Source organism: Papaver somniferum, chromosome 7 (genome assembly GCF_003573695.1).
Source record: "Papaver somniferum cultivar HN1 chromosome 7, ASM357369v1, whole genome shotgun sequence".
NCBI classification, from domain to species: domain Eukaryota; kingdom Viridiplantae; phylum Streptophyta; class Magnoliopsida; order Ranunculales; family Papaveraceae; genus Papaver; species Papaver somniferum.
The window spans coordinates 240,963,703-240,987,483 of record NC_039364.1 but is presented as its reverse complement, the minus strand read 5'-3'; the positions used below and the strand labels follow the sequence as shown (position 1 = coordinate 240,987,483).

Below are 23,781 nucleotides of genomic sequence, written 5' to 3'. Positions count from 1 at the left end.
TTTAGCGCTCGATTTTGTACTTATTTTGGTTATTTTATGTCTTTATAGGTATTTTGGAGAAATAAGCTTTTGCGGTGAAATTGGCTGAGAATGCGGCGTTTGGACCTCCGTTGATAGAGTACCGGAAGCGCCCCAGAAATACCCCGGAGGAACCCCGAAAAAGTGCGGAAAATGTCTCAGAAAAATCACTATACGGACCCTCGATTTTGGATAAGGGGTAACCTAATTACTAAGGGGTGACCTATTTCCAGGCAGCTGCTAAAGGGAGAATAGCAAAGGATAGGGGGACACCCACCTTCTTCACGTTTCAAATTAGAAATTTTGGCGGGAAACTATGTGCAGCGCCTGGCAAATTTTGGACGTGAAGCTTTGGGCAGTTTTAAAGAGATTCAACACCGGAAATTGATTGGGCTGGACTTGATATGACTTAAAAAGTTCATTAGAAGCAATTGGACCGATCAACTTGGGCTAGAATGGCCGGGAGAAGTGAATCAAAGTTCAACAGGGATACGTATTCTTTCTGTTTTTTTTCAAAGATTTTGTGAAGAATTTTGGGAGAGTTTTACGCTGGATAAAGATGTACCTAGTCTTGTTCAAGTCAGAGGAGAAGTTTGGAGAGTTAGAATAGGCCAGAAGACGCGTACAAAGAGGATTGAAGTGAGATTTTCTCTCAACTGTTGACCGAAGAGAATAAAAAGAATATTCATAGATAAACTAGGATTTGTGGGTTTTGCTGGGTATAAAAAGGTTGGTTCGAGTCTTAGAAAGATTATCAAGAAGTTTGGGGAAGTTTAGAGACCACAGAGACGCAGCAGAGAGGCTGGAAGACGAAGAACATGAAGCTGTAGGAAAGCTTCCTGCTGCTGCTCGAGGAGGAAGAAGAAGACGAAGAACGGACCCTCCAGGGCCGTCGGTCTTCAACAGTGCTAGCAGCAGCAAACTTGCGTCGTTATTCAACAACAGCAGACCAGCGTCGTTAATCAACAACAGCGCTAAACTATCGTTCTTTTCTGGACGCTTAAAGAGGGTCGTAGTTTCACTGTATTATATTTTTCACTCTTTTAATCATATTTTGAGCATCAAGTATGTATTTTGAGAACATGATTATTATGATTAGCTAAACGCCAATACTGGGATGATGGAGGAAACCATTCTTTATGCATGAGTAATTTTATTTAATTCTTTTATGACTATTTGCACTATTATGAGTTTGATTTATGATTTTTCTTGATTATTTGTGATTTTATCTGATGATGTATGCTTAGTCCATGAGACTCTTGATGCATCATGCTTATGATTTATATCTAATACTTTACAAAATCTATTTTTCGCAAAGAAAAGAGTCGATATTTGTTATCATTATAAGCTATAATTGTCTAGAATTAATAGTTGATTCGCATGAGTATAAGAATTGGTGGAATCCTGAGTCCTAGTATCTCTTGATCCTATGACAAATTTTGTATATATTTTTGTTTTAAAAATCTTTTCAAGTCCGAGCAACGAATCCTTATTTACCGCAATCGAAATACTACAACACTAGGGTTTCCTCTCCGTGAAAGTTTGGATCGTTCATCGTGTACCCCAAATCGTCATCTCTAAACAGACGTGAACCTTCAACATTGTGTTCTTCTCCATGATTCTCACCTTCTTCTTCATATCCATCCATCTTTGTAATGAAAAATTGGTTTTTCACTTTTTTCCTCCACCTTCTTCTCTCTCACTCTTATTACTCAAAAATGAAAAGAATTGAAAAAAAAGAGACAAAATACATTCTAATACTGCACCGGCCATAATTGGAAGTCTGTTTTTTTTGTCTCCCAAATTCATTCGAAAGATACAAATGGTACTTTAGGGTACGAATGTGTAAAGGTAATTCTGCCATTATGAAAAACGCGAGATAAGGGCTGGCTACATTTTTCGTTTGGGTGATCTTTTTTTGTCTTATTGTGCCCCCCTAAATCCTTTTTAGTGGCCCCTAAAAATGCCAGGATATATAAGGCTCCTCTTCATTTATCGACACTAATAAATGATAGGTCCAGAATTGCAGACCAATCATGTAGTCGATGAAAATAAAAACCATATCATCATTATATAGCAAGTCAAAAAGACTATTGATGAGGTTCTCGACACTTGGATATCAGTATGTGTGAAACGTTGTCCCTGTCTCCATCGCCTAAAAAAGCGTGGAACGCAGGATCCAAGGCAACTATCGCGTACTTGCTGAAAAGGAACATGTGCTTAGAGTATCTAATCATGTGGTCGAGTTAAATGAGTGCTTCTCTCAACTATTGTGCTATAAATATATATCCTTTGACGACATTCATACAAGTATTGTGGGTAACATCTTTCACTTTAGTCAACGTTTGCACACTTCACTTTTCTATTTCCATTTTCTTATCTATCCATGTGATTTCAGTATGCGAGTGTTGTGACAAACGTTGCAACAAGTACGATGACTATCTTAGTAGAGTTTTGCAATCACGTTGAATGTCACACGTAAGTAATTGCTTATGTGTGATGATTTGAATGTTTGTGGGATGTTTGCAGCTAAAGAACTTATGCAAACTAATTATTTGGCTTTCTACTTTGTGTCTATCCTTAGCGGTTCTTCCAAGGCAAGAAATTGGAGTAGGTTTTGTGGGTATACCTCTTGTAAACCCTCACGAGACTATAACTCGTCCATTAGGGACACCTATGGGTTTAAAGGCTTGTTGCATTAGCTAAGTGCAACCATTTTCTCAACGACATGGAGTTGTTGTTTTTAGGATTAGTTTTATTTTAGTTTTCTCGAGGACTAGCAAAATCTAAGTGTGGGGGAATTTGATAAGTGCATAATTCATATGATTTTAGTATCCATTCCATATTTGTTTTAACTATTATTCTTGCATGTATTTGTGTTATTACTCTTGTTTTCTCTTATTATCCTCCAATAGGTGAATCATCCAAAAGGAGCTACAAAGTGATGAAAAGAGCTAAGAATAGAAGTATTCCAAGTATCCAAGTGCCCAAGTCCAAGAGAAGTTGACGAAGTGCGACGAAAAGGAGCAAAACGCTCAAAATCAAGAGACGGGCCAAAGACCGATCTTAACTCATTCAAATTAAGCATTTCTCATCACCATCTTGAAGATAATTGAAAGATAAAAATAATTCAAAAAGAATGAGGTCATTCCGAGTTCGGACGAAGAAGTTGTGGCCACAACAAGCTTTTTATCGAATACCGAAGACAGTAAAGTATGGAAACGGGTACGCATACCTAAGGTCCGAAAATTTCTGCTGGAATTTGAGGTACGCATACCGGTACGCATACTTAACTAGTATGAAAACGTGTATTAATACCTTGGAAGGCCTAAGGTCACGTTTGGGGTCGTTATTTCGTTATTTTGGGTCGGGTTCTTGAACCGAACTAAATACTTGAAGACCAAGCAATCTAAACCTATAAAAAGGTATTAGGTTATGTAAAATAAAATATTATCTCATATCACAAGTTCTACATCAAAACCTAGGGTTTACCCCTTTAGGGGGAAACCACCATTATTCATCTTCTTTGTAATATGAGTAGCTAAATCCTTTGTTGATTAAGGATGAATTCAATGTTCTAAGCGTGAAGCTTTATTATAATACAAATCTATCGAGAGTTTTTATCATCATCGTTTGTCTTTACTATATCTACGGTTTATGAGTGATTCTTAGATTGATTTGGGATGCATAATAGATTAGTCTATTGATCGTTCTATTGCTAGTAAAAGTTATGAGATACGTAATCGTCGATTAACTCTCTACACAAGTAGAAATCGCGAGACCTTACAAAGGGATTCTGTGGAGCACTCGTGTGTGAAAACAACACCAGCAAGTAAACCTTGATCTAAGAGTTTAGCTACTTGGGTCAACCTAAATTCACAAAGCTTAAGGCGTTCGATTGGATTACACCTTGAGTGATCTACTACTTGGTGGTTCGTTGAATAGAATCTGGTAGTCGAGAACTTCCGTATCTAGTGATCGAATGAGTTTGGGGATAACAGTGATCTAGCTGTTATTTTATGGTTGGTGATGAATGGTTCTTACGAACGATAGATAAGTATATTAATCCAGATATCGCTTGGTAACGACGAAGGATTCCTTGATCATCTATTTTCTTTATTTTATTTATATTTATCTTATAACCAAAACCCCCTTTGTTATTTACTTTATTTTGCTATGTCAAATAACCTATCAATTACACAGCTCTCTATGGGAACGATCTCTTACTACCGCTATATTACCAGCTAATTAGTGGGAAATATCTTTATTAATTTGTTGAGCCTATGACAGCCCATACAAGTATCTCTTTGAGAATTTCATTATAATCCCGCTATTCATACCTTTGCCAATTTATATTGACAAAAAGGGGGAGAATTATTTTGTAGTTCACACTACATATACATATGTGGTTTACGGATCATTATGTAAGGGGGAGTGGTTTTCATTGTGAGATGAAGTATTGACTAAAGGGGAGTGACACATATCACCATAGCATTATTGTCAAAGTTGTATACAATTGAACTTTTTTGTTGAGTAATAATACTATGACACTGTATAACAATAATTGAGAACATCTGTTTTCTTATTGTTATGTCTACGGATCTTCAACAACTATGATGCTGAGTTGAAAACGTTCAGGATCACTGGAGTACTTGGAGTGGCGAAGAATTCAAGGAATGTTGAAGAACCAAGTAAATCAAGCATTTGGATAAAAAGCTACAAAGTTTATTTATTTTGTAATCCATATGTATTGATAGTTTTGTCATTAAAATTGACAAATGGGGAGATTTTTAGAGCACTGGTCGGTCGAACTCACAAGCGTTGTTATCTCAAGCTTGTTTGTCAAAACCATAAGTCTTGATTTCTAATCTACTTATAGTTGTGTCTCGGATTAGGATAGAATGTGTAGTTGAGCTTTAGACTTCACGGCGTTCATCGATTGAAGATGAAGAATTACTAAGGGGAGCTTGTGGAACTTCATCAATAAAAGGTATGTGGAGACTTGAAATCATCTGTCACTCAGAAGTCTATTCTATTCTATCTCCTATTGAGACAAAGTCGTATATCTATATAGACTTTACATTATACACATTTGATATTTCGGGATGAGTGTAACTTGCTTATATCTTTCTCGAAATATGTATTGGAAATATTTTTGCTTTAACTACGTTCATCATTATTCTTGACAAAAGTAAAAAGATGATCATGTGAAAATCACATGGTAACATCTTACATGATTTATGTGAGACAGTCATTGATGTAGACTAGGAGTGTTTCGTAATGATCATTCGATCACTTGGAAATTTCTCATAAGCTAATAGTTTGTCTGAGACAGCTTTGTCGTATTCTAAGAATGTTTCAATGATTCAAATGGGAGTTAAGAGCTAAAACCCATGTCTGGATACATTACGCTTTGTGTACTTAGTGTACGATCTGTTTTGACGGAATTCAGGACCAGAAGTTTGCATACCCGTTCGCAAACTGATTTAACTGTTAAAGTCCGGGAACCAAGTTTGCGTACCCGTTCGCAAACGGTTTCAACTGAGTTCGGTCCGGAGCTAAAGTTTGCGTCCCCGTTTGCAAACTGTCGGCTTGTGACCAATGTCCGGAACTTAAGTTCGCGTACCCGTTTGTAAACTTAAGTGGTTCAAGTTCTTAAATCAGTTAACTATAATTTCATACTCATGAACAAATACATTTATAAATTAAGGAATACAATCTTTGCAAACCGTGGATAAAATGTTCATGAACTGATTCTTTTGAATCAATCCGATTTTGCTTCAGTTGTGTCTTGTATACTTCTATGAGAATATAAACAATTGAACAACTCTATGAGTAACACAATTAGATTCATTTGATTATCAATTGATCTATAAGTGTTAAGATGAACAAGGTTAAGATAAAAGTGCTCATATGGATAACTTCGGTTAACCGTTATTGAGCCAACTCAATATACACGTTTATGTACCGTTACCCATATCTAAGTGAAAGTATATATCATTTGTGTGTAACATGCTAAGACCATCTAACGGTGGAAAGATATTAGCTTGAATCTTAAATAAGGTTTCATCTAACAAAGAATATTGATTGTTTTGTTCCAAAGTTATCAAACCCTGATTTGAATACTATATAAGGGAGAACTCTAGCAACTGGGAAACCTAATCCTCACACCTCCTATGTGATATTAGTTGCGACTAGAGTCGATTCTCTTTTCACCTAGGTTTTTCCTAAAACCATTATAGGTTAACGACTTAAAGACTTCATTGGGATTCTGAAGCCAAACCCAAAAATTTTCTCTGTAGTTGCGTGCTCTAATCTTACTTTGTTCTGTCATATTGAGTACTATCTTCTCTAAGATTTGCTCGAGATTTATCTCCGATAGGTAAGATATAAAAAGTAATCACAAAGCTCTTCGTCTCATTCTTTGTGATTCCATAATAACTTGTTGTACTACCATATAGTTAAGTTATTGTGAGGTGATTGATATTACTAAGCCATTCTTCAGGAATATAAGACCGGTGTATCAATTGGTTCCTGTACACCTTGATTTACCAAAAGACGGAAAAAACGTCGTAGGTATTTCTGTGGGAGACAGATTTATCTATTCAATAGAATTTTCTATGTGAGACAGATTTGTTTATCAAGTCTTCGACTTTAAGTCATAGCAACTATTAGTTGTGGGTGAGAGCAGCTAAGGGAATCAAGTGCGTAGAGTCCTGTTGGGATTCAGAGATGTAAGGAACGCGACTGTACCTTAATCAGTGTGAGATTGGTTAGGGTCAACTACATTCCTTTCCGAAGTTAACTTGTAGTAGGCTAGAGTCTGTAGCTGCTTAATATAGTGTGGTGTTCAAATCTGGACTAGGTCCCGGGGATTTTCTGCATTTGTGGTTTCTTCATTAACAAAACTTCTGGTGTATGTGTTATTTCTTTTCTGCATTATATTTGTTTATATAATTGAAATATCACAGTTTGTGCGTAGTTCAATCAATTGGTAAATCCAACCTTTGGTTATTGATTGAAATTGACTGACACTTGAACATTGGTCTTTGGTAGCGTTCAAGTTGTTTCTCATAATAATCAAGCTCCCGGATTTCTATCTGTTTGATTTGCTGATTACATTGAGAAACAGAGATATTACTCTTGGGTGTATTTTCCTTGTTTGAGTCTGACTGTCTAGTTGATTCTCTTGGAATTATATTGGATTTAGTCCGTACAAATTGCCTAAACGAAATATTGGGTGTGGTTGTTAGACCCCCATTTTTTCACATCCATATGACATGTGCAGTTTGGGAAGTCTGGAAAGAGAGACGTAGCTGTGTGTTTGAACATCACAAGGCTAATCTAGTGAACACCATCAGAAGGATACAAAATTTAATGATTTTCATCTTACATGTTGAAAGTAGTAGAGTGCAGCAAGATAGAGTCTCTATAAACAGAAACCAAAAATGGATTCCGCCTCAAAACCCATTCCTTAAATTAAACTGTGCTGCCTCTTTTAAATTGAACTGTATTTACTGTGAAATCGGTCTAATACTGAGAAATTTTGCAGGAGATCATACAGGCTCGAGATGCATTGCCAGACATGATGTTCTAAATGCTGAGGAAGGAGAATGCTTTGTTGTGCTGGATGGAGTACAATGGGCTTTGGACAATAACGTAAAACATCTTTATTAAAGTGGACTCAAGTAATTTTGCAAATGCAATAAATGGTAATAGTTATTCCCTCTCTTTGCAAAACTATATCATTAGTAAAGACATTTTGTTTTATTTAAGTAGCTTTGAGAGCTGGGTATGCAAACATACCATTAGGAAATGTAATGGACCAGAAAATGTGCTGGATAAGCATGCTAGAAAATTTGGTGTATCTGACACTTGGTATATTAATCCTCCAGACTTCTTAGTCGAAAAAGTTTTGGAGGATTCTACTGATGTAAGTGTTATAATAATCCAATAAAACACCATCCTTTGTATCGAAAAGAAAAATGAATATGATTTTATATTCATTCTAAAGCCGAGTATATTCGAACTGAAAAAGAGTATAGTTTTTATACTCTAACCAAAAATAATTTTATATCCGAATTGAAAATGAGATGAGTATGAATATGCTTGACTTTTATACCTGAACCTACTCGAACCGAAAATGAGTATGACTTCTCACATAAAAGTAAGATTTCATACTCAATTTGAGAATGAGTATAAAATCATACTCATTCTTAATTGTTTTGATTAGAGTTGTGTTAGGGATTTTTCAACATAAGCAGATAATTAGTCAGTGTAAAGGTTCATATCGAGCGATTACGGGCAAAAGCAAATTTTAATTTTAATATTGTTTCGGTTTGTTTTTTAAGCTATAATCGGTCGATATGGATATCAATATTTACCGATTCTAGAGTGTGATTTTTAGAATCGTTTGATATGCACAGCCGCGTACGCAGATTACTTGGGTTCATCTTGAATGAAGAACATCGACACAGAGTCGGATATGATTGCATAAAACCCACCGATTCTTGGTTGATATTTATTAAAAAAAATTCATCTTTTGATGATCAATTAACATTAATTGATTCCTCATTTAGCAAGACTAAACATCTATTTTCAATCAATCGAATCTAGCTAATCAGGATTGATTATTCACTAAAGATAATAATCGGTTACAGAGCTTTTGGGTTTACTTCAAAATTCAAACTAATCGATTTTGGTCTTTTAATGATAAGCCTTAAATTAGCCAAGACAATTTTTTTCTTTTCCTTTGAAGCTAGCCAGGATAATTCTAGCTCTAGCTCTAATTTTCAAAATTTCTCAGCGGGCCCAAGGTAGTTAATTTCGGATTCTGGTTCATTTCGGTCCCGAACGAGACACTGGTACAACGTTGTCTCGGGGAAATTCCGTTTTCAAATTTCGGTGTAATTTCGGTTCCAACTTTTATATATATACTTTCTAGATATGTTAAGATATAATGAAATAATATCCAAACGAAACAAATATTCATTAAGAAAAAACAAAGGCATCGAGTTCATCTTCATTGGATTTCAAGATGGAGGCAGAGAATTAACTGTCCAGCCTTACTAGGTCTGACACTCTGATTTAGGTTGAACCATCTTTAAATTTAGACAAATCAATAGGTACGAGAGACGGAAGTAATGCCCCGCTTTATTGAATGATGGAGCAATTTTTGGAGGAAATCCTCACGTTTTGTATCAGCTAGCACTATATTTAGGAGGGCCATATCTATAATTAGTAAATGATGGAACAAAGTGAAAACAGAATATTGGGTGAATTTAGCACCTTCAAGCTGCAATGTCGCTGGCAATTCACAACGGTCATGTACTGTGCTAGTACAATTCAAGATGGAAATTGGATGGAAATTCATGTAACCTCTGCAGAATTTCGGTGGAATTTCGGTAACTTTCCATCTTGCCGAAATTCGTTGTTTCGCTATGCTATAAGTCGAAAAGGAAAAATTCGGCGGAATTTCGGCCGAGATGGCCGAAATTGACTACATAGAGCGGGCCAAGCATACCCGTACGGGCAACGCAGGGTGTTATGGTACAAGTAAAGTTTCTCCTCGCAAACCCTAGATGTTTTAAATCGCCGCTATTTATAGGTTAAGATTAGGTCTCACTCTTCTCATCGTCTGTGTTCCTCTATTTTCCTCTGTTTCACATAAAATCTTGCTTTTATTTTCCATTTGATTAGGATTTTATTGTTACGATCAGAATCTCAATCTTTTATGTAGATTTGTTTGTTTAAGTTTCTTTTGATGAATGAATAACTAATTAGGGTTCTTAATGAGTAGAAAATGGGGCTGAAGTCTCTATGGCTATAAACATCTGTGCCATTGAGATGAATACAGCTACCCTAAAATAAATAATCTCTTCACTAAAACCTTTTGCTGAAATTTCTATTTTGCTTAAGATCATAAAAGAGATTGTACATCTGAGATTGATTTTTGTTCTATTTTTATAAATTCTATAACGGGTTTATTAGGGTTATGAAATTAGATTTGAGACAGTGATGATTTCTTTGGTCTCGTTCGTCGTAATGTATGGATGTAATCTGTACTTGCCGATCATTCTGATATAATTCTGAGTCTTAAATCAATTCTGATATTATCATTTACTGATTAGAAATTTTGATTTTATAGAAATTAATCAGTGATTTAGCAAACTAGAACATAATCACCAATAGATCTTGAATCTGTGGTTATTATAATGAGTTGGCACAACCTAAAGATATTGTATCGGTTGTTTTAATAAACATATCCAGGAAAGATATATCTCTGTTGATGCAGCTCTTTAGAGTTTGGGGACTGAGGAGAACCAGTGTTTTCTCTGCCGTATCTAATTCCAATTCCAACCAGAGTCTCAAAGACTTACCTCTTTAGTTAAGGGTTAATACGAGAACTTAATTCTATATTGTAACCCTAAGCTAAAAGACTTGCCTCTTTAGTTAAGGGTTAATATGGGAACTTGATTCTATATTGTAAACCTAAGTTAAATGGGTAGATCTTTCGGCTTTAAACGAAAGCGGCATGGAGAACCTAATTCTCATTTCAGACCCAACAACATCAGATTTGTGAGCTATGCTTACCAAAACAAACACGTCTGATTGTTCACCGGCTTCAATGCTCAGGTTTTAAAGCTATCCTCACCAAACAATTTTAAGCTGTGCTCACCAAGCAAAACATTAAGGCTTTGTTATATTCTGCCAGTAAATTTCTTGGCAGATCACCACTGGAAAGTTTTAACCTAAACAAAAGGACTTTGCAGATTGTATGACTTCCATTTTCCAAGCAATTTGGTTCCAAAAAATCGAATAAAAAATGAAAGAGAAGCTGCAATCTCTTTGGAGAGCTGTCGAATAAAAAATGAAAGAGAAGCTGTAATCTCTTTGAAGAGCTGCCTCACCCGGACCTGACAAACAAGCACTCTGCAATGGGCCTTTTTACCTGCTTTTACTCTTGGCCGGGAATTGCAGTACAAATGGTTACTACGGACTCTGTCCAGTCTCCGGTTCCGTCTTCTAACCATGTAGTTCAAGTGTCTGTAGATGTTCAGAGCGTCTCCTTCAATCACAATATCTCTCCATTCCTTACTGATAGCCAGCTCGGGAACCAACAATGCCCCATAAGCAGAGAAGTTAAGATTCTCAAGAACAATACTTTGATAACCTTGAATGCCTTGCTGTCAGATTTTAAACAACACCAAAACTATATGCCCAATCAAGGGCTGTGTTGAACACTTAGGAGAGTGGTGGGTCCCACCTAAATGTCACGGGACCCATCTAAAAGGTTGGCATGTGAGAGGTTGGCAAAATGAACATATTTGGTTTTTTAGGACCCCACTAGTATTTCATTTTAATATAAAATATTTTATAGGAGAAAGATGAAAAATAAAATATAATAGCTAGGTGAGATAAAATAGAACCCACAATTGGGGGATACCACAACAAATTGGGGGATACTCAAAAAAAAAACATTATAAAATAATTTGAAAAACCCCTTATCCAAAAAAAAAATAGGTAATGACTAAATCACCCTTGAGTATCCCCCATTAAGATTAAACTTTAGATATTGATTTTATCTTTTTAGTTAGGGCTGCACATGGGCGAGTATGGGGACTACGGTTTTTTTTTCATAACCAACCCCGCACCCACAAACAGAGGGCGGGTTTTGTTACCCGCCCGCTACGGGTTGGGCGGGTATGGGTTTAAACGGGTTTAAACCCGCTTTATATTCAAGTATTTAGAGTAACTTCTATTCTCCTTGATTAAGTGAGAAAAAAAAACCAAAACCCCCAAAATATTCATATCTAGGAAGTTCACAGATGAAGATTAAGTGTTGAATCTGTTGATTTTTCGATTGTTGTCGATTTCTGGTGAAGATTCGAAGTTGTTGTTGTCGATTTCTGGTGAAGATTTCTGGTAATTGTCGTTCGTAGGTGAAGAAGGAGAACTGAGGAGGAAGAAGAGGAGAGGCCGAACAGAGAGAAGAGTGTAGAAAGTGAATGAGGGTTATCAGTTATCCTATCTACTAGTATTAGGGTTTCATAATGGACGACTAGGATTAGTTTTATCTAATGGTATATAATCTGCGGGTTTTTTGGGCGGGTATGGGCGGGTATTAGCTTAAACCAACCTCGCACCCACAGACAACGGTTTTTTTTTCATAACCAACCCCGCACCCACAACGGGCGGGTATGGATTAAAAACCCACGGATTTAGCGGGTACGGGTGGGTTTGGGTATCGTGGGCGGGTCTTGTGCAGCCCTATTTTTAGTTGATAAAATAGAGAGAATAAGAAGATAAAGAAGAAGAAGGAATTTGAGAGATATGAGTGATATGAGAGATTCTAATGAGGATTTTGATGTAGGGGAATCCTCATGTCACCAACAAGGAAGTGCTTATCTTGATTTTTATGACTCTCAATTACAACAATATATAGAGAATGAAACTTTCATCCATGAAAACCCCCCAAGTCAAACCCTAAATCAAATTCTAAATCAAATTTCACAGGAGGGAACAAGTGTAGAGGAGAGAAGAGAAGAAACTAATGATACAAGCTCTCCAAATAATCGGGTATTTATGTATTTGATGTGATTGATGTGATTTTTGTCTATTTGAGTCTGCATTGAATTCATCACAAAAACAACACCGACAGTTGGTTTTGCTCCCAAAAATCATCAACTTTCGGCATTGCCGGGGATGCAAATTTCAATGCCGACTGAAGGCTCAACTGTCGGCATTATTTGTATGTTTAAAAGCACATCAATTTTTTGTTCGACAATGCCGAAAGTTCTTGTTGGCACTGCATATACTTAGCTTTCCAATACCGATTCTAATCATATAATGGCCATTTTTTTTGTTAGATGGTATCACACCCTTGGCCTGCGGGACAATTGGGACCAGATACTTCCGATAAGTATGCGAGTGATTTGGAATTCGCGAGTAAAGAAGAGGCAATAAATTGGGCTAAAGAAACGGCTCTTAAGAATAAGTGTGTGTTAGTGAGAAATACTCAAGGTAAAGATATACCGTTTGAGATGACTTGCGAGAGAGCTGGGTCGTATGCTAAAAACAGCCACAAAAAAAAAGGATTATGTATATGAAAAAAAGACTAATAAGAATTACAAGACTATTACAAGGAAGGATGGATCCCCCTTCAAGCTTGTGTTCAATTGGAAGGGAAATGCATATAAAAGTAAAGTATGGAACGGTCGTCATAATCATCCGGATCCGGACTTTTTTGTTGGGTACTGCTTGGTGGCAAAGCTTAAACCTCATGAATTTGGGGAAGTAGTGAGATTGTATAAAAGAGGCACCGCACCAAGTCAAATGCTACTCGGCATCAAGGCCAAGGATCCAGATAATGTGTCTTCATTAAGTATAATTTATAGTGCACAAGCCACTATAACAAGGGAACGTTGGCAAGGTAGGAAGGTTATGCAAGAATTTATAAAGTTAGCAACCGATCACAACTATACACACATGGAAAAAGTTGGTCAAGACGGTGAGGTTCTTCAAATATTCCTTTCTCATCCGTTGATGGCGCAATTGGCTCAATCATTCTTGCCGGTTCTTATGATGGATTGCACTTACAAGACAAACAAATACCATATGCCGTTGTTCAACATTGTAGGTCACACATCGGATAGGGTAACATTCACGTTAGCTTGGTGTTTTATGAGAAACGATAAAGATTATAATTATATTTGGGCACTAAACCAATTGAAGTTACTCTTTCGAGGCAATGATCTTCCAAGGGTCATAATAACCGATAATGATGACGGATTAATGTCCGCAATTTCTGAAGTTTTTCCGGATGCACAAAATTTCCTTTGCACGTTCCACATTGTAGTCAACGTGAAGAAAAATTGCCATGCGGTTATTGAACCACCAAAGGAGGATATTAAGAAGTCAAAGAAAGAAGCACTTGAAGAAGAAGTTCGCTTTAAGCTACTATCACCGGAAGATCAAGAAGAGGAGAGAAAAAAAATTCAAGAGCAAGTGGACGAAGAACATAAAGCCAATCACGAGAAATGGTTAAGTTTTCTAAAAGATTGGGATTGCTTGGTTTGGTCTATCACCGAAACTAGATACGAAGAAAATTTGAAGAAGTTTATTGATCGGTGGAATGAAAGGTATCCAAGCGCGGTCTCTTATTGTAGGAAAAATTGGTTGGATCCGTTAAAACACAAATTTGTGCGAGCATGGACGAACCTATATAGAAACTATGGTAATGAGTCCACTAGTATTGCGGAGTCCGCTCACGGTCGCTTGAAGAAACTTCTTGATTCTAATCAAGGAAATATTGTTACGGTGACGGAAGCAATGGAGCAATATTTCAAGAATGATATTGATAGAATTACCAAAGCCTTTCAAAAAAGTTCAATGGAGAGGATGAAAACATATTTGAAGCATGAAAAGTTTCTCCGGGGAATAGAATATAATGTGTCACATTGGGCGATAAAACATATGATGAAAGAATTAGATTATGAGATAGAAAAAGGCCGTCCGGGTGATGTGTGCATATGTACTTCGATGTCATCTTTGGGTCTTCCGTGTCGGCGTATGCTTATTAAGTATAAAGAAATGATACCTCTCGAAGATATTGATCCGTTTTGGAAACAATTATCTTTTACACCTCCTCCTACGGAACTTGCCAGAGAATCACCATGGGAAACAAATGAAGGAATAAAATTCTTCAACTCGTACTCACGCGGAACCTCGGCAACCCGACAGATTTTGTTGAGCCAACTAAGATTAATTACTCACCCATGGACACATGACTTAAATGAACCAATAATAGGAAAGCCACCCGGGATACCTCAAACCCAATTGTCAAGGACAAAAGAAAGGAAGATCTTGAAAAAAGCAACTGAACGCGAGGTGGAGCGTCAGGAGAGTAAGAAAAGAGATCCATGCGCTTTTGAGATTTCCGAAGCGAGATATGATGAAGTCTCGGTACCAAAGAAGAGAGGAAGGCCTAAGAAAGAACTTTCTACATCAACAACTCAAGAACAAAACAGTGAGAATTCAAAATATATTGCCAACGTTGGTTCACAAACGGTTCCAAAGAAAAGAGGAAGGCCGAAAAAAGAAGTTTCTACATCAACACCACAAGAAGATGATGAGAGTTCATAACCGACACCAAAGAAGAGAGAAAGTGCGAAGAAGGGAGTATGTACGCCAACGCAACCTCAACAAAATGAGAGTGCACAATCGGTTTAAAATATTGATGAAGCACAGATCCCAAAGAGGAGGAGGGGAAGGCCGAGGAAATTTGTGTATGTCCCACTTGGACCCTTAGAGTATGCAGAAGATGGGTTGGAGATAGTCACTCTACATCACGATGATAGGAAAACACCTAGGGATCCAAAATCACGTAGACCAAGTCGATCGTATCATACTAAAATACAAGAGTACATAAGGCAACTACCCGAGTTCATTCGTGAATACTTAATATATACGGATGATGTCGATGGAGATGGAAATTGTGGTTTTCATGCTGCGACCGAGCAATTAGGATACTTAAGTTTGGTGGATAACGAAGGGTTGACACATTGGAAATATGCTAGAAGGAGGATGGCCGCAACACTTATCGAGAAGAAGAGATTTTATGAACATGCGGTCGACGATGAGAAGGGGTTCAAAAATTTGCATGCTCGCGTTCTTGGGCCTAAGGAGCCGATGGCATTCCTTCCTTCAAAAATTTGCATGCTCGCGGTCGAATGGATGGAGTTTTACGAAGAGAATCACCAACTTTGGGATGCTTCGGACCTTTCAATTCCCCGAGAGGAGACGACAACAATTGAAATGGATGAGAAATGAGCTTTATAAGGAATCCCTGGTTGTATTTTGATCTTTGAATCTTTTTTCTTATTTTTCCCTTAATTGTTGAACCACGAATTATCATGTACTCTTAACTTCGCAACTTTATGTTGAAAGTGATTTGAAATTTTCTAAACTGTCGGCATTGTCGAGGAACCCAAAAACAATACCGAAAGCTTCTTCAAAATCACATGTTTTCTGCCTTAGTTTTGGTGACTTTTGGCATTGGTTTTGGTAAAAACAACAATGCCGAAAGTGACAGAAAAGTAGGCAGTATGCATGTGATTTTGAAGTCACTTTCGACATTGTACTGCGTACCAAAACCAATACCGATTGTACTGTCGGCATTATCGGGATATTCTTTTTCAATGCCGAAAGTGACCAAAAAATAAGCAGAACTTAGGATTTCCTCAATAAACCTAGAATTACTTAAAAGAACAGAAGCTTCAAAGTTAAACACAAAGTAATCTAGTTTTACTTAAACATAAAGTTAAGTATGTTTTACTGAAATCCAAAGTTAACGACAAGCACACATTGTTCAAAAGTTAACTACAAGCACACATTGTTCGAAAAGAAACAAACATATAACAACATCTTCAATCACTCACGCCTCATTCTCTTGACTACCCGTTTTTTCTTGTTTTCATCGAACAACTCCTTTGCTTCGGGATTCTCGACGTTCTGCAATTTCATAGTCAGTAAGCGAATTTCTTCGAGAGTGAGCACCTCTCCTTTTTCCGCCTTGCAGCTAAGCCATTTCCGAAGACCACCAAATCGCTTTCGCTTTTGTTGCATTTAATCCAACAAACATAATTAGACAACATGAACAATACATAACACCGATCAAAAATAGTAAGCGAAAAACATACGTAATTAGACATTAAAAACAAACATACCACATATAGAAAAATATGTCGAAGTGAATCAGGAGATTTGGGAGTAGGAGGAGGAGTAAAATTTGTAGGAGGAGGAGTAAAAGTTGTAGGCGGCGTTTCCATCGTTGGCCGAGGAGGAACTTCCACAGATTCGGGACGTATCACAATAGGATGAGAGTAGCTTCTATAATCTTGGTAGTAGCCTGGATCCACTTCATCTCCGTTGCCCACAAGCGTCCAAGTACTATGATTTACCATACAAAGTCGTTCTCTATCCCTCCAATGCACTAGGATCGGTGTTGGTATGTAAACCGTGACCAACCTCTTAGGAGTTGACTTCGACAATTCATAATCATGTTCAAAAGCCTTAAACATTCCCTCATTGACAATTTGTTGCTTAAAGCCAAGTTGTCGCATTACACGCCATGGATTGTACATGACATATCCACTCGTGTGAAACAACGGTCCGTTATAGAATGAAACATTATCGGGAATAACAGGACATTGTAAGAGATCTCTTTCCAACTTGTAAGGATCAAAGACTACCTTATCAATCATCATTTGGTCTAAAGCTAATCTCATTTTTACTATCCTACTCTTGTTACCTGAAATTGGACCCTTTTCCCACACGTATTTAAGGGCTCTAGGCTGTTCCGGCTGCCAATTTACATTGATCTTCAACAATTGGTTGTCCACGAACAATGTTGGAAAGTGCTCGTACGCCCAAACCTATGTCAAAATCAAACAAATAACATATTCACCTATGTCAAAATCAAACACCATAGTTGAGATATCAACAAAATAACAAAAACAAAAATAATTCCAAATGAATTATTACCTGAAGGAGAGTGAAATTCCCAACAAATTGATTAGTTAGCGCCTTGTTAGCCTTCCGCATCTCTCCCAACAAATGTGCAATCATTGCAGTGCCCCAAGAGTATTTACATACTTCATTAAAAGGATCTAACAACTGCAAGAAGTTTGCATTCACTCGGCTTCCACTTGTGTCCGGAAAGATTCTTGTGCCCAAAATATATAACAAATATGCAGCTGCCGTCTGATGAATTTCTTCGGTGGTCAAGTTTACTTTATTCTTTGTCTCTCCAAATTCTTTTCTTAACATAAGTATCCTGAACGACTTGGTTGTATAGCCACCATTAACATGGAATTTTGATTTTGAAGTTTCCTCATCCCAGCCAAATAACTTCATAGTAAGCATGTGTAATTGTTCCCAAGACAATTCTTTGGTGTAGTTTCCTTCCAAAACAGCTTTACCATGCACATCAAGGACCAAAATTTGTTTGGCATCATCGGGGATGATGGTCATCTCACCACATGGAAAGTGCATCGTATCAGTTTCTCCATAAAACCTTTCGGAGAAGCAATTCACCGTGACAACATCATAATCCACATAACTGAGGACCGCAGGTAACAAGCCGGATGCTTCCACTACGTCTTTAACACCTTGACATTCATTTTCCAAATCCCAAGAAGGCATCGATTGGTGTCTAAAGATACATACTGCATCCTCATGATCCTACAAAACGAAAATGTACAAAAACATAAATGAATGATCATAAACTTATTAATAACACGTGACAAAAAACGGATAATCTTACATATGTTTTATAGATGACATGAGCCCACGAGTCTTTGTAGCCGAATAGGAGTTCCTTTTCTTCGGGTTCACCCCAAAAATGGCCATCATCGCGATCAGGAATCATTAGTTCTTTGGGAGGTATATGACAATCTTTTACTTTCGGTGCCACTTTCCCTACTCTCTTTCGTTGAACTTCTTCTTGTACGTGAACTTCTCCTGGAACATGTTCTTCTTCAAGAATTTCTTCTTCTTCTTCGGGTTGACAACTTCTCCTTCTCAACAGAATTTCTTCTTCTTCTTCGGGTTGACAACTTCTTCGTCTCAACTCCTCTTCGGTAGGTTCACGAATGGATATAGTACTACGATTTATAGGGGGTCCATCATCACCTCGGTTGTCCGCCCCTAATCATTTATTGCGACCATGACGATTTGGAATGGAAGGCGGAGAGCCAACAACACTTTTTCCTTTCAAAGATTCAACTTCCTTTGATCTCTTAGCTTTATTCTTTGTCCTAAACCATGCATCAATAAACATTACATTAAAAACTATGCATCAACAAACAAAGTAATAATTCTAGTTCCTAATGTAAGAGTGTACTCATGATATTTCAATGATATCCAAAGATGGTCAATTGCACTCTATTAACAACTTACAATTCAAACAATCTAGTTATACACCACATGAATCCAAAAATATAATCAAGCAAATAGGAATACACTCTCCTTGAGCTGATATTTCAGTTTTGATGAAATAGGAATACACTCTCCTTGAGCTGATATTTTCAGTTTTGATGATATTTCAGTTTTGTGAGAATGAACGGTTTTATACTGTGGTCGTTGATTCATGGAGGAAAGCTCAAGATCAATTCAAACCCCAAACCAAATCCAATTCAGAAATGGAATTTCGATCAACTAGATTTTAAAACCTATACATACACTACTTTCGGTATTGCCTTCAAAACCCAACCAATACCGAAAGCCCCAGTCGGTATTGTGTTTATATACATACCAATAGCGAAAGTGCCGGTCAGTATTATGTTTATACACATACCAATACCGAAAGTGCCAGTTGGTATTGCATTCAAACCCAAATCAATACCGACAGCTCAACTGTTAACTTAAATTTACCCTAATTTTTGATGAAAACCTATCAAATTTAAGAAAAATAATATGAAAATGGATGGGAATTCACTCACCTTCTAACCGGAGCCATTGTATTGAGTGGTTGATCGTCGGAATTTTTTTCCTCTTTTTTCGAAACAGGCGGCTTTGCTTTATTTCGAGCAGAAATTCCCACACCAGGATCTATTGCTTTTCTTTGGACGTTTTTGTATCGCGGTCCCGCCATTAGAAGAGAATTTAATCGATGAAGAAATTCTTAGAATCGACGATCAATCGACGATGAATCGAAAAAGTTACAGAAGAAGAAGAAGAAGAGGAGGAACAGCAGTAGTAATCGTTATAAATAATGAGGGGATACTTCTAAAGTTTTCTTTTTAGTTTATATTAAAGTGAAGGACACTGTTGACATTTCATCATTATAAAAAGTTCCCTCTTAACCAAAATATGGTCCCATATAACTATGAGTATCCCCAAATTTGTGGCGGTATCTCCCAATTGTGGGTTCATAAAATAGGATGAAGTGAGATAAAATATGATGAAGTGAGATAAAATATGATGAAGTGAGATAAAATAAGATTAAAAAGTAATAAAGTATTCACAGATTGTACTTGGCGATAATCTAAGAGTCGCGGGCATCGCTGGGAATGTCTCTGGGGTTTTTGACATGGTCGCGGGGGCATCGCTGGGAATGTCTCTGGCGTTTTTGGCATGGTCGCACGTTGGTGCTTCCGACGCTCGCGTTTTTGGCAAGAACGCGCGTCCTTCTCTCAGACGCATAATCCAGGAATCGTGGGCATCACTGGGAATGTCTCTGGCGTTTTTGGCATGGTCGCGCGTTGGTGCTTCCAACGCCCGCGTTTTTGGCAAGAACGCGCATCCTTCTCTCAGACGCGCGGTGGATGTTCCGACTCAATGTTCAAATCAACAGATTTGTTCATTTGAACATCCATTTTTCATGTTTGTTCATTCCATAGTGGGGGCAAAACATATGAACTGCCCTTAGTCTTCCGAACATCAATTTCACCCACCCGGATATGGGAATGGGTTGGAGTAACCTGATGCTAGGTGGATTTTTCCGGCCACCACCTAGTCTGTAATGCTTGTTCCAAAATAAATAAATAAAAAATACATCCTTCTTAAATTAGCACGCGGTTGAGTAATCGGAGAAGACAAGAGTCAATGGTGATTTGTGCTGCCCCATGTTATTTGTGTTTCCTGCACTTGTGTTTGTCTCTTCGACAACTAGAAACATAAGTACGCGTAATGAGACTAACTAGTTAAGTATGTACGGATCAAATGCTAGCTGTTTTCTGACCTAGTGCTACTACTGTAAATGTTGCATAAAGCTGCTCAAAATTCTTTTTGCAGCAATAGAATGAAGGATATGTGGAATTGTGGATTCTGCAGAAATATGTTTGCAAACATACTCGCACACTTGATATTTGGTTGAGTCCATGTGAGACATTGCACAAAAATTGTACTAATGCTACTATTAATCAAGAACTTGCATCAGTATCTCAATTTCAATTCAAACATGGGTTTGATTCACACTCCTTGAGAGGTAAATGCCTAGCTGACATGATACATGTATTACAACCGAAAATTATACTACTGCTACACCTCACTATGAGAAAGAAGTAAAATATAATACCAGAATTTCTATGCAGAACTCTCTGAGGATGAAGCTTTACAACTACCCGATAAACTCCATATACCAGAACTTGCTACAGAAGGAGTAGAAGAATCTGGAACTCCTTTACAACCAAATTTAGCGACAGTTCTAACGCTATTAACGAGCGCTTCTGTGCTCGTTTCTTTTGACAAAATCTTGGATAGTTGCTCTGGATTTATCACCAATTTTACTTTCCACACTCCACTATTACTATTACTACTACTAGAACTTCTTATCGTCGTTTCACTATCTGATCTCTTCAAACTACCTTGATAATAATTACTTTGTTGATGCTGATCAAAAGACATCCGGTAAGGCGTAAAGAAAGATGAAGAGGTTCCATTATAATCATCCTGAACATCTTTCGCAGCTGTGATATCTACTTGGCCGGTGTTGAGAGGAAGAAGGTAATATAATTCCCCAGGTAAAAGTTCTTCTTTGTGGAGCAACGGATTTGATAAGAAATACGTTCCATTACTAGTTTTGTAAATTCCATGACCAGGGAACTCATTTGTGATGCATTCAGCTGTAATTGGCGTGTAAAACTCCATGATTCCACCATTTGATGTTATGACTTTGATTACTTGAGCAGCGTTGCTAAACCCACTGCATACACAATTACCCATAATCTCTAGGTGGTGTAGAATTCAGCTTCCTCCTGTGACGGAGAATGTGATGATAGATATAACGCGTATGGAAATGAGAAAGACAAGGAGCCACCAAGTATTTAGAGGGCGAGGCGTCGGTGGGACACTTTCTTTACAGCTTCCGACCGACAGAACCAAGTGTTTTCTAAATGCCACACCGATATCAAACTAGGCCATACATATAGTATGCCAGAGATTATCTTCCTGAATCCGGTCAATAACTTTGAATCATTGATTGGAAAAGGGTCCGGGGTTTGCTCTCTCGCAGTTAAGATAGAAAGGTGTAGCTTACACCACTACAATATGGACGGTGGATTATAATCAAAACAAAAAGAAGAAAAGTGCTTTTCATAAGGGTTGGTACATGTCTCTCGCTGATACAGGTAATTGTGGCTTTCTTAATGGGAATACAAATTAAATGTGATTACGGATGGCATGAAATGGTTTATGATGGAAAAAGTATTTCTTGGTCTGCTTTCACTATAATTTTCTTCGTTTCCTTGAATTATGGAGGGTCAGTATCATGATTGCGCCCCCTTCATTCGGCTACTTTATTTTGTTTTTTCTCTTTATATGAAACTATATACTCTCTCATGTCTTATGTATAAAGGTTGAATATTAACTCATTAAAAAAAGAAAAAAAAATATTAACTATAAACTTCGAACTTAATTTTAAATGGATTAGTGACGGGTAATGAATTTTTTTTAACGAATAACACTGAGAATCAACGGATATAGATTTATATACATAAAGCTAGGCCGATTGTAGCAAAACAATTGGGATAGACGAAGGTTCATATTAGGAGATTGTAGTATAAAACACCTATAGAAAAGTTGAGCGTTTCTTTTAACCAAATCGGTCTATATAAATGTTCATATTAACTGATTTTGAGTTGATGTTCTTCCATAGAGAACATTAAGAGCAATCAACTAATGTTTATATGCTTACCAACTGATTGTTCAGAATCGGCTAATATGATGTTAGGGTTCTAAACCAAAACACAAGGATTTAAAAAACTTAATAGGTATAGAACCCAGATAAAACCCTTTGAATTGGGGGTTAGCCACCGGAATTAAGAGAACTGAGAAGATTAAGAAGAGAAGAAAGCTAGAAGAAGAGTTTCTGTATTAATTTTTAAGTTTTTACAAAACTCAGGTGCAGTATTTATAACTTCAAATACTTGTAAAACAAGTAATGCTAACAATAGAGTTCAAACTAAACAAGGAAACTAGAATAAGCTAAATATAGAGAAACTAAATAAGTAAACTAGTACAAATGGGTGTTGGTACGCAACATCCCACCCTACTCAAAAAATGGCTTGTCCTCAACCCTCAAATGCTGGGAAACGAAGAAGTTACTCATTTGCATCTTCCCAAGTGGCTTCTTCTTGTGGATGATCCATCCATTTGACTAACCATTTAGTCCCTGCATATGAAGCCTTTTTGAACATCTTGCGCTCTAGTACCGCTTCTGGTTCCCACTTATCATAATCAACGATAGAAGGTAAAACTTACTCAACAGAGATAGTTAATCCTATTGATAGACACATTTTTGTGTCTAATTTGTCCGCAATGTTCAGTATTGTTAGTACTCGATTTCGTATTTATTATGGTATTTTATGTTTTTGTAGATGTTTTTGGAAAAATAAGCTCTTGCGGCGAAATTGGCTCGAAAAGTGGTGTTTTACACCCTCGAAATGTGTTAAAGGCACCCCAAAAATACGCCGAAGGAATCCCAGAAAAATTACTATTTACGTCCAAAAATACTATTTGCACCCCAGGGCAAGTGCTAAAGGGACACGCGTACAGGATTAAGGGGAGGACATCTTCTTCCAAAAATTCAAAAATGAAAATTGGCGGGAAAATAGTCACAGTTGCTGGCAGAATTTTTGATCGAATTTCGGACGTGATTTAGTGAGATTCAATCCCTGAAACTTAGTGGATAGACGTGATATATCATAACAAAGCTAGTATGGGTGTTTGTTTCAATCGAATTTGGCTGGATAACTCGCAAGA

General features: G+C 37.3%; 2 protein-coding genes and 1 pseudogene across 2 annotated transcripts; 1 reads left to right on the top strand and 2 right to left on the bottom strand.

The window, feature by feature from the left end:
- The first annotated feature begins 10,027 nt into the window (after positions 1-10,027).
- Positions 10,028-10,114, top strand: LOC113300844 (annotated as a pseudogene).
- Positions 10,115-16,352: 6,238 nt separating this feature from the next.
- Positions 16,353-19,277, bottom strand: LOC113293562 (protein MAINTENANCE OF MERISTEMS-like). The gene is made up of 5 exons (XM_026542167.1): positions 18,979-19,277; positions 18,344-18,836; positions 17,563-18,261; positions 16,746-17,453; positions 16,353-16,632 (listed from the first exon to the last, which is right to left on the bottom strand). The coding sequence occupies exons 2-5, from the start codon at positions 18,446-18,448 to the stop codon at positions 16,450-16,452; spliced, it is 1,695 nt and encodes a 564-aa protein (XP_026397952.1). The 5' UTR covers positions 18,449-18,836; positions 18,979-19,277; the 3' UTR covers positions 16,353-16,449.
- Positions 19,278-20,906: 1,629 nt separating this feature from the next.
- On the bottom strand, positions 20,907-22,026 carry LOC113293561. Its single transcript, XM_026542165.1, has one exon. It carries the CDS (start codon positions 21,742-21,744, stop codon positions 21,106-21,108), a length of 639 nt encoding a protein of 212 aa, XP_026397950.1. The 5' UTR covers positions 21,745-22,026; the 3' UTR covers positions 20,907-21,105.
- Between the last annotated feature and the right edge of the window lie 1,755 nt (positions 22,027-23,781).

Bases quoted from the DNA above. Each gene is read 5' to 3' on its own strand.
- LOC113293562 (XM_026542167.1), bottom strand. From the start codon at position 18,448: ATGATTCCTGATCGCGATGATGGCCATTTTTGGGGTGAACCCGAAGAA. The intron at 18,262-18,343 runs GTAAGATTATCC...TTCGTTTTGTAG, and splicing joins ATGTCATCTATAAAACATAT to GATCATGAGGATGCAGTATG. The intron at 16,633-16,745 runs GTATGTTTGTTT...ATGCAACAAAAG, and splicing joins GACATATTTTTCTATATGTG to CGAAAGCGATTTGGTGGTCT.
- LOC113293561 (XM_026542165.1), bottom strand. From the start codon at position 21,744: ATGGGTAATTGTGTATGCAGTGGGTTTAGCAACGCTGCTCAAGTAATC.